This window comes from Chanodichthys erythropterus, chromosome 4 (assembly GCF_024489055.1).
Source record: "Chanodichthys erythropterus isolate Z2021 chromosome 4, ASM2448905v1, whole genome shotgun sequence".
Lineage (NCBI taxonomy): Eukaryota > Metazoa > Chordata > Actinopteri > Cypriniformes > Xenocyprididae > Chanodichthys > Chanodichthys erythropterus.
The window spans coordinates 33,851,086-33,863,090 of record NC_090224.1 but is presented as its reverse complement, the minus strand read 5'-3'; the positions used below and the strand labels follow the sequence as shown (position 1 = coordinate 33,863,090).

General features: G+C 36.5%; 1 protein-coding gene across 6 annotated transcripts in view; it reads right to left on the bottom strand.

The window, feature by feature from the left end:
- dnm3a (dynamin 3a) overlaps positions 1-12,005 on the bottom strand; it is a 63,180-nt gene that overhangs the window by 45,611 nt on the left and 5,564 nt on the right. For all 6 annotated transcript variants that reach the window (XM_067384806.1, XM_067384809.1, XM_067384804.1 and 3 more), the window contains 4 exons: positions 6,667-6,740; positions 1,784-1,933; positions 1,059-1,262; positions 835-933 (listed from right to left, as the gene is read on the bottom strand). In XM_067384806.1, the coding sequence (XP_067240907.1) occupies positions 835-933; positions 1,059-1,262; positions 1,784-1,933; positions 6,667-6,740 (527 nt within the window). The remainder of the gene's footprint in view (positions 1-834; positions 934-1,058; positions 1,263-1,783; positions 1,934-6,666; positions 6,741-12,005) is intronic.

Here is a 12,005-nt window from a genome sequence, read left to right as displayed (position 1 = left end):
AGCCATGTAAATTAATAAAATTTTAAAACACCATTGGAATTTTTAAAGAATATATATTTTCCTAGTTATGCCTAAATATCTATAAAGTATCTCTTAATCGCTAAAATATATTACTGGGTAGAAATTGTGAGTAAAACAAGTAAGAATTGTGAGTAAATTTCCTTATCCTTAAATCTTCTTCAGTAATCCACGAACGACTGTCATGTAAAAGTCATGTAAATTCATTGGTTAAAAAGAGTGGGATGCCTGGAATTCTGAAATGTAATTATTTTATAATTGTTTTAGTTATTTATTTAATCTATAGACATGCCAAGTATCTGTAAATTTAAAAAAAAAAAAGTTTTGAAAACAAAATATGACAGCAGATGTACCAAAGAAAACTTATATTGTTGTTGAGGACTCTGAATATTGTTGTGGACAATGGGGGGCCTGAGTCAGGAAGGTTGAGAACCACCGGCATAGGAAAAGCATAAGCTCAGCTCTGTTATGGAAAAAAATCTCTAGAACTTTAGACTTGAGGTGGGAACATGTGAGTTCAGCAGTGTTGTGAGCCAATAAAAAAGAAAAAGTCAAGGTCCTACAACTAAAAGTGAGATTGTATCCGATCTGCACACATGACTGACGAATAGGATTTCTAGAGTGTCTTAACCCTCTTCCATGGCTGGACTTCTGTGTGTCTAATGCATTAAGGCAGCAGCAGGAAGCATGAAGACTCTGCACCTGGCCCTGTTTTAGCCACTATAGCCTTCAGCAGACTTGCTTGGCAGTGGCCCAGATCTTAGAGCAAACTGCACAGGCCTTTACTGACAGCACATTTCTACATGTACGCTGTACCTCTGCGTAGTGGCAGTAACCTGTTCTCCAGAACGTCCCTGACATCTGTGCCCTTGTCCATCAGATCCAGCTTAGTTATCACACCGATGGTGCGATGGCCTGACAGGAAGATCGAGCAAAGCGGGCAGAAAAACAACAAGGAAAAACATTATGTTGATGTGAGTGGGCCAAAAGGGGATATAACTGAGGACAGATATGAACCATAATCGTTCTTTCTCACTCACCCTGCGGATCCACGTCTTTGGCCAGTTTAAGAGCATCGGAGTTAGCCAGATCCATGTTAGCGGGTGTGACAGCTAGGATGAGACAATTCTCTCTGCAGATGAACTGCATGATCATGTCTCTGATCTGGTATTCAATGTCAGGAGGCTGATCTCCCACAGGTACTTTAGTTATGCCTGGAAGATCTATCAGAGTCAAGTTCAAAACTGCAGAAAGAAAATGAGAAAAACAAGTTATTTGGTCTGAGATACTTCTAGGAAAGAAAAAGTCAAAATGAGATCTCTCCAAAGCATGAACAACATTAAAAGGAAAGCAAATATACTTTTACTACTTTTTTAAAAAATACATTAATACTTTTATTCAGCAAGGACACATTAAACTGTAAATGTTTAATCAAAAAGTAAAGTTTTTTCTGTCATCATTTACTCACGTTCAAGTTGTTCCAAACCTATATGAATTTCTTTCTTCTGCTGAACACAAAGGAAGATATTTTGAAGAACAGCAGTAACCAAAATTTTGATGGACCACATTGACTTCCATATTATGTTTTTTTTTTTTACATTTTGCCCCTGTTTGATTGCCCATATTCTTCAAATTATCTTCTTTTGTGTTCAACAGAAGAAAGAATACAGGTTTGGAACAACTTGAGGGTGAGTAAATGATGACAAAAATTTCATTTTTGGGTGAACTATCCCTTTAATGTTTAGTTGTTTTCTGACAATAATACCATTTGGAGAGTAGACACGAAGGTTGATGGGAATGGAGGATATGCCCTTATTTGTTCCCGTGACTCTGTCTGTCTCTGCTGCAATCTCCCGTCGGACATCATCGAAGTCTGTAAATTTCTTTCCTTTACAGTGCAGAAACTCTGCATGTTCTGTGTTGGAGAATGGAAAGTACAAATTAGAGAAAGTATAAGCTGATAGTTCCTTAGGGAACTGACAGCTCAACAGTTTGTAATTCATGAAATTCAAAGATCTGACAATTCTCCTCTTTCCATACACTGACTGAATTTAATCTTAACATAGAAGACACTGCCCTCTAGTGCTCAGTGCACATTCTCCATAGACCACAAGATATTGGCTATATAGGACAGATTATAAAATTAACCTGTATAGAATATTATTACCTTAAGGGATTTGGTTAACTAAAATCAAATATAGAAGGTTAATTATTTTAAATTCTGAGGTATAATATTGAAATCCCGATAAAAATGTACTGACATTAAAAAATGTTAGAACTATTAGAACAAATTTGAACTACTGTTGTATAATTAGAACTTATGTACCCATCGAAGTAGCCAAATTGTCTATGTATGTGATGATTCCCCCCCCCCCCCCACACACACACATTTTTCATATTGTGTCATGTCATTGTACATTTATATAACAACAATGTACTAAAAACAGAAGTTTTTCCTTTGCGTTTTTGAAAGGTTTTGCATACAGACAACAACATTGCCAAAACAGTCCTCGTTCATTCACACGGATCCACAAAAATGCATGCCAGACAACTAGTTGGGATGTCACTTTGTAAAGAAACACTATACAATAACAGTATAGTGTTATAACAGTATAGTTTTCAAAAACTTGCACTTTGAAACCAAAATGGTGTTGATGTTTCTCATTTTTGACACCAATAGTGTCTCCACATAAACAAATTTTGAATATTATGGATCAAAAGTTAACGAGTGCGTTTACATGCACGTCTGATTTCGCGTGACATGTAAATGCCTTAACCTGCTTTCTGTCGGCTTACTGAAGTACGCATGTGTGATACGTACTGAATCTGTAACTGCACGAGAATAATATATGAGCCGTAAGTTTTGCTGACATGTTGCAAGCGTTATTTTACATCATAACTGACATAACATATGGAGTACTCAGAGTCAGATATGCAAATTATTATGTTTGGCGTTACTACAGGGAAATAAACTGATTTATTAACAGAGTCATTTAAACGCAGTTTATTTGCATTGTCAGTTTACTGGTTTGCATGTAAACAGGGAAATTTTTAATATTATTTCAATATCAAGCTGATATTATCAGCTTACTGGTGTGCATGTAAACATGCTCAGTATGTTTACATGCACACCAATATGCTGATAACTAGCAAAAATCAGTTTATTGAAAGAACCCTATTTACCAATTTACATGCAAATCAATAACCTGGCAATACAATTAATCAGTGTTTACAAAACTGTATTACAAAAAAAAAAAAACAGGTTATTCCCCGGTGGTGACTTTAACATGTAAGCATCCATGTATTTGACTCAGAGTATTCTATGTGTTATGTGAGTTGTGATTTTAAATAAAGCATTAAAAACCCTAGAGTATTTCAAAATGTCAGTGAGAAACTTGCACAGACTCTTTCTCCTCTCATATTTGAAGTATCTACAATTCCTTTGGCTGTATGAGAACACATTTTTTATATTTCTCGGGTCAAGGAAAAGTCAGAGTTTGCGATATATTTGTCCTCCCCTATAAAACACTCGCTGTGGCTGGTTGTGCTGTATAAGAATGCTTTCCAGTCACATATCACACATGCACACTTCAATTAGTCGACAGAACGCAGGTTAAGGTGTTTAGATACCAGGCGAAATCAGGGTAGTGGGCAAAAATCTAGCTGTGTGCCATTTATGATCTAACAAATGCGTTTATAAAGCATAAACAGTTTAAGAAAGGGGAGTTACTATAAGGGGTGCATAAACGTAAATAATTGTAGTGTACCAAGATGTAGAACAGCTTTTGAGCAGTCATCATTTTCGATGAAGGGAGTTAGGGAATGATTTAACAAAAAAAAAAAAATATATATATATATATATATATATATAATTGGTTATTTGTTGAATGTGTCTTTATTGTATTGTTGTTTTAAATTTTAGATTGTTTATTGGTTGATATATTTTTAGGTCCATAGTAAAAGCCTAACTAAAATGCAGTATCCTACTCTGTTGTCATATGAACTCAGTAAATTATATATTTACTTAAGAGGGTGGAAAGTTTTTTTTTTTTAAATAATTGTTAATCCAATGTTGTATAAAAATAAAATACACACACACACACACACACACACACACACATACATATATATATATATATATATATATATATATATATATAGATATATATATATATATATATATATAAAATATATACATATATATATGTGTGTGTGTGTGTGTGTGTGTGTGTGTGTGTGTGTGTGTGTGTGTGTGTGTTTTATTTTTATACAACATTGGATTAACAATTATATATATATATATATATACACAGGTGCTGGTCATATAATTAGAATATCATTAAAAAGTTGATTTATTTCACTAATTCCATTCAAAAAGTGAAACTTGTATATTATATTCATTCATTACACACAGACTGATATATTTCAAATGTGTATTTCTTTTAATTTTGATGATTATAACTGACAACTAAGGAAAATCCCAAATTCATTATCTCAGAAAATTAGAATATTGTGAAAACGTTCAATATTGAAGACACCTGGTGCCACACTCTAATCAGCTAATTAACTCAAAACACCTGCAAAGGCCTTTAAATGGTCTCTCAGTCTAGTTCTGTAGGCTACACAATCATGGGGAAGATTGCTGACTTGACAGTTGTCCAAAAGAGGATCACTGACACCTTGCACAAGGAGGGCAAGACACAAAAGGTCATTGCAAAAAAGGCTGGCTGTTCACAGAGCTCTGTGTCCAAGCACATTAATAGAGAGGCGAAGGGAAGGAAAAGATGTGGTAGAAAAAAGTGTACAAGCAATAGGGTTAACCGCACCCTGGAGAGGATTGTGAAACAAAACCCATTCAAAAATGTGGGGGAGATTCACAAAGAGTGGACTGCAGCTGGAGTCAGTGCTTCAAGAACCACTACGCACAGACGTATGCAAGACATGGGTTTCAGCTGTCGCATTCCTTGTGTCAAGCCACTCTTGAACAACAGACAGCGTCAGAAGCGTCTCGCCTGGGCTAAAGACTAAAAGGACTGGACTGCTGCTGAGTGGTCCAAAGTTATGTTCTCTGATGAAAGTAAATTTTGCATTTCCTTTGGAAATCAGGGTCCCAGGGTCTGGAGGAAGAGAGGAGAGGCACACAATCCACTTTGCTTGAGGTCCAGTGTAAAGTTTTCACAGTCAGTGATGGTTTGGGGTGCCATGTCATCTGCTGGTGTTGGTCCACTGTGTTTTCTGAGGTCCAAGGTCAACGCAGTCGTATACCAGGAAGTTTTAGAGCACTTCATGCTTCCTGCTGCTGACCAGCTTCATGGAGATGCAGATTTCATTTTCCAACAGGACTTGGCACCTGCACACTTTGCCAAAGCTACCAGTACCTGGTTTAAGGACCATGGTATCCCTGTTCTTAATTGGCCAGCAAACTCGCCTGACCTTAACCCCATAGAAAATCTATGGGGTATTGTGAAGAGGAAGATGCGATATGCCAGACCCAACAATGCAGAAGAACTGAAGGCCACTATCAGAGCAACCTGGGCTCTCATAACACCTGAGCAGTGCCACAGACTGATCGACTCCATGCCACACCACATTGCTTATATGTGGCATAAGGAGCCCCAACTAAGTATTGAGTGCTGTACATGCTCATACTTTTCATGTTCATACTTTTCAGTTGGCCAAGATTTCTAAAAATCCTTTCTTTGTGTTGGTCTTAAGCAATATTCTAATTTTCAGAGATACTGAATTTGGGATTTTCCTTAGTTGTCAGTTATAATCATCAAAATTAAAAGAAATAAACATTTGAAATATATCAGTCTGTGTGTAATGAATGAACATATACAAGTTTCACTTTTTGAATGGAAATAAGTGAAATTTTTGATGATATTGTAATTACATGACCAACACATGTAAATATATATATATATATATATTTTAAGTTTTAAAAAACTGCACTACATATATATCGAGTTATACTTAGGCCTGTCATGATAACTACCTTTTGTTTTGATATTGTCCCAGAAGTAATTGCGATAAATGATATTATTGTAATTTTAAGACCATTTTATGCCACTGAATATATAATCATAATAAAACAGCATAATAAAGCAAGTAGGCCTATATACTTTCAAATTACAATAACCTTTTAATTCTTCAGACCATAGAAATTAAATATCCTAAATAAATAAAAAACTTTAATAAATAGTAAATAAACATTAAAAAAAGTGCAAACTGTAACAAGTAGAAAAAAAACACACTTGAAATTTTTTCCCTGTCCTTCTTTTCTCCGTAAAGTAAGGGTGCACACTATTTATGAAAAAACAAACCTTACTTTGCAGTCAGATGTCCATATGAACAAAGGCACAGATGCCTCAACAGGCCACATCTGTTGCTAAAACTATTTCAGTAAAACCATTTTGCACTGTGACATTTATATTTGAACCAGAAGAGTGAATTGTGGCTTTGACATAATGGGCAATATACTGCGTACCAAAAATTATTGAGGTCATGTACACATATTGTGCAATAAGTCGATATTTTGATTATTGCGACAGGCCTAGTTATACTGAACTATTCCAAACAACGTTTGGTACCTGATCACTAATTAAATACCACAACCAAAATGTGTGTGTATGTGAGTATCACTCATACCTGTAGTTGAACTGATGAGCTGAAGGACAAGTGGTCTCCTTGTAACAATTCCTGAGCCTCTTGGCAGGAAATCTCTGAGAATATAGCATTGATCATTATGTCAAAAAACAAAAAACACACACAAGTAAACATACAATAGGCAGACAAATCATTGTGCAAGCCAAAATACAATTCTCCTTCCAAAAAAAAGTACACATGAAACTTCCCTCACATGATACCCTGACAGAGTCCCTGTCTGAGGCACAGTGCCAGAGACTTTGCATACTTGGACTAGTCCAGTTTTACAGTGAAACCATAAACCTCATCCCACCTCCTCACACCCTTCACGACCCTCATACTCTGATATTTATGGCACGTTTACACAAAACTTGTACTGGCCTGTACATTTATGAATTATGGGATCATTTAGCATATGGGGTCAAATAACCAGAAAGTAGTCAATTCATAATCCAGTCCAGTTCATATTCACCATCTATATGCAGATTACATGAGTGCACTCTATAAATAAAACAGTCCAGTAGAGGAACTGCAGCTGGATCACTGATATTCTTTATGAGTGATGTTAAAATACCTCCTACCCCTGTTTAAAGAGCAGACATATATCTAAACAAGTCTTAGATATCTAAATAAATCTTAGTTTGATTACCCCAGAAAAGTGTCAACACCATTGTAGCTCTGTTTGTCAGCATGTGGCTGATTCAATGGTGGACCTGAAGCACTTTTGATTTTTGTTCTTTATCCAGTCTATTTCGAAAGAGGCAACAATACAACGATGGTTAGACTTTTCCATGGAAAATGTGTTTTCCATTTGGTCTGATAACTTCCAGGTTTGAGATGAAGTCTCTATGCATGATAAAGATGATAGTGGAAATAGGGTGTGCGCAGATCTAAAACAGAACTATTTCCCAAAATAGAGGGCAAGTCCCACTGGATTAGACCTAGTTAAAGGCATCCAGGGAGGAGGGCAGAATGCAGGTATAATCATGAGTGGCATAGATTGCTGCAGTGATGACGTATTTTTGTAGGCCAACCCGGAAGTTAACATCACCCTGGTTCCCTTGACAAAAACCCAACAGGATTTTTCCATTGGCTTTTGGATTATTGCAGATTTGGAATATTGGCTCAGTGACCAACAAAAGTTTTGCTCAAAAACAACAAAGCTGGAGAATCTCACGCAGCCAAAATGAGGATTGTCAGTAACGGTGTTCAGCCTTACATTGTTCAAACCGGAGTCTACTCAGGAAGAAGTTACAACTTCGAGAAGGCAATTGGACGTTTCTGAATGGTTAGTGGATACATTTTGTGAAGTTGCTGTAGAGTTGATTCAACTCATCAACTAGCATGTGCCGTCATGTTAATCTTTTGTGCCAATCCAGCGTTGAATTGACCCTTGTTTGTGAAGCAGTCTGGTGTAAAATGACGGCATGACAACAACACTCTACTACAATAACTCTTCCTCTTCTCGGGCCAACATGGCCCTCACCCCCTTTGTTGCGTGTGCTCGTGGGCAGGGTTTATGTACATTTTAGGGTTAGTGATGTCACCAACCTGGGAAGAAACTCGTTGTAGTCCCTACCAGCCATTTGTTGTAGTCCTTAAAAAGCGATTTGTGTAAAAGAAAATATCTCCCTTTGCATTGAACTTTGAGTGTTGTAACTTTGCAGATGTTGTTAATGCTCAAACAGCAACATTACACACTAACTAAAGTTAAAAAATGTCCCTGACTGAACCTCTATAGTCCCATTTAGCCACTTGTTAGCAACCTCCTTTTTCAAGACACGTAAAAGCTTTTTAAAAATCACAAGTGTGTATTACTGATGTATTTTATGTTTTTATGAATAAAACATGAAAAATGATCTTGAGCTTGTGTTCACCACAGACCTAATTTTAGGCATTTAACCAAAAACCCATTCAAAAAACCCCACTGGCTTCAGGATGTTGGAACCAGGTCACTCATGTCCGGGTTTTGGCCTACAAAAATACATCATCCCTGCAGCACTCTACTGCTAGGCTACAGATAGAAAAAGAAAACCATCACAGTCAACTGCATCATCATATTTCCCCATACTGTTGGTAGTGGTTGCTAAGACGACAATTAGTATTGCTCATACTGATGGTAAGGGATTTGTACAAACCACTAGCCCTAAGTAAAGGCCTGATATACTTCAAGCTAAATCAAAGAACATACTGATGTGATGTCATTTCAAACAAATCAGGTTAAAACGAAGTAACTTTGGAGTTCATTTTGGGAGTTCGAAACAGCTTGCCAAAGCTGGGGCAGGTAAACACTTCTGTACTACCATTGGTCTAGGGCAGCACTTCTCAAAGTCCGGACTCCGGTCCGGATCCGCGACACTTCACTGCAGCAAGCGTTTGAATGGGTGTGGAGCAGTGGTTCTCAACCTGCGGCCCGTCACGAATGTAAATGCGGCTCGCGATATGCCGATCACAATTTAAAAAAAAAAAAAAATTATAGCATACAATTTATTTTTGTTTTAAAATTTAAATTAAAGTGAATTAAATAAATATAAATGAGCTATAATGCTTTATTTGTCATATAAAATAATTTTGGTGAGCATTTATTATTTTCAGACATCAGGCAATGTAGGCTAATGACGCAATCACTCAGTTAATGAAACAAACACAAGTGCGCGCTTAGGAAGAATTCAAACAGTAGCCATTAATTTTGTAAATTTAAGCCTGGTCAAAAATGGTCAAATTTGTTATTAGAGGAGAAAAACAAAATGAGAAACATACAATGAAGGAACACATGCAAACAAGAAGAGTCACCATCGAAGGTAAGAAGAATGGAAGAATCAGTTGAGCGAGATGGACGGCCTTCCTGTTTGCTCTGTAGTAAACTAGGCTACTTGACAAGCAAAACCTACAATTTCAAAAGACTGAACTGTGAAATCGATGTGTTTGTTTGATGTATGTTAAATCAGTAAAAATAACCGCATCAGCGCACCCGCGGCTGGAATGAGTCCAACTCTGCGCGCGCTCGCGGATCCGATGCTGCGTGAGGGATTGCGACATGACAGAATGCTTGATATCGTCAGAGATTGTAATTAGCATACAGTGCGCTCAGTGTTGTTTGTAAAAAGAGCTGAGTAACATTTGCTTATTAAGGCGTTTATGTGATTGTTTGGTGACTATTGCGATGCTGTTGAAGACAGTCATACAGAATTAAATAGCAACTTAAAGTGATTTATACAGTTTGTGTGTTCATTGAGCATTACTTATAATTATTGTAAAGCTAATGTCAGTAAGTTAGTTTTTATTTGTTATTTATTGTGTGCAACATCTAGGTATAATAATAGTATTTGCTAATACGATAACATTAAATCTGATTGGTTTGTATTGGTGACGTCATATGTAAATTATATGCGGACTTAACTTTTGATGTAATGAGACTCTGACACTGTTCATGTTTAATAGTGTAAAGCTTCTTGCTTTTAAGCAATCTATTGTATAAAGTGCTAAATAAATAAACGTGACTCGACTTTACTAGAGTGACAAATAGCAGAACTTATGCAAGCATATCCACATTGCTATGATCAGATGCTTTTCTTATGCTTTCTTTAAAAAATGCTTGCTGTTTTCTCATTTTTGTTGTGTTAATTTGGTTATTGTGAGGAAATCACGCAGCACATATTTACAAAGCCATCTAAACACCACTCTCAGTAGCGTGGACGCCGTCAGGATGTTCGCTAACAGTTTACGTATTTCAAACATCATTGGCGAAAAAGAACTTCGCCATGAGTATATCAGTGCTTTAAGTATTGAACTTGCATATTAGACATGAAGCTAAAGTATTTGAACTAGCAAGCCAGCCGGTGGTATTTAGCTTGTACTTTCAGCTAGGCAGTGACTCATCTGTGTGTTTGACACATGGCTCACTCTTCTTCAACAATGTGCTTTACATTCCCAGTCATTCCCAATACTTACCCTTGACCTCTACTTTCTAACCCTCAACAAAGCCCCTCTTGACTCAACTGCTCCAGCCTCATCTTCTACCCCTTGTCTATCCTTTCTTCTTTGCTATCTGCTTATTTCACCCTTTCCCTCCCTCAGTATCCAGCATGCAATACTGTAGTAAACAGACACAGTAAAGCTGAATTGAGTACTGCCTGTGTAACATAGTATTAATGTTTACCGATTTCAGTGGGTATTTAACTGAGCATTTCAAGATTGATTAAAGCACTAGCTCAAGCAAGAAAAATTGTGAAAAAAAAAATGATTCTGTTAAGGTCCAAAACTGACAAAAATCACCATAAATTAGTCCATACAACCAAATGCCATTGGTTTTAATGAGCACACTTTTTGTTGTTGTTGTTTTGTGCTGACCTTCTTCTCATAATATGGAAAGGAGCAACATGTACAACATGAACTCCAACTGTGCAAGACAAATAAAGCCATATGGGTTTGGAATGACATGAAGCTCAGTAAATGATGGCAGAATTTCATTTTTAGTTGAACTATTCCTAATTAAAGGCATAGTTCACCCAACCTTGATTGAGTACTTTATGTACTTTTTGATGTGTCAGATTTAGATGGAATGGACTATGGAGGGACAGAAATCTCAGGTTTCATTAAAATATCTTAATTTGTGTTTCAAAGATGAACTAAAGATCCACAAGTGAGAAAATCAACATGACGGTCAATAATTGATGATAGAATTTTTGGATGAACTAATAATTTCAAATGAATAAATAAATGTTGTTACATCTTAAATTACGTTTATGTTCTCCTGTGGATGAATCAGTTGTATTGTAGTGAGTCAGTTTCTGCTAAATTTCTGCTAAATTTATAAATGCAAATGTAATGTAAACCAGTGTGAAAAAATAAATAAAAAATAGGTCAGAAAAATTTTGTTTCCCCATTTTGCATTTTGGCATGTTATCTACTGGTGGTCATGCAAAAATCAACTACATCCTCAACCCAAGCACTACGCTCCCTCTATCAGTGAGATCTCAGTTGACTAACCCATTTCAGTTTAGGTTCTGTTGTCGACATGTGAATGCAAATGTAATGTAAACCAGTGTGAAAAACCAGTAAATAAAAAATAGGTCAGCAAAAAATGTTTTCCCCATTTTGCATTTTGGCATGTTATCTACTGGTGGTCATGCAAAAATCAACTACACACTGTAGTTGTAGCTGAGGTCTGGAAGAGTTTAGTTCCTGTTGTCAACATGTGAATGCAAATGTAATGTAAACCAGTGTGAAAAAATAAATAAAAAATAGGTCAGCAAACATTTTTTTCCCCATTTTGCATTTTGGCATGTTATCTACTGGTGGTCATGCAAAAATCAACTACATCCTCAACCCAAGCACTACGC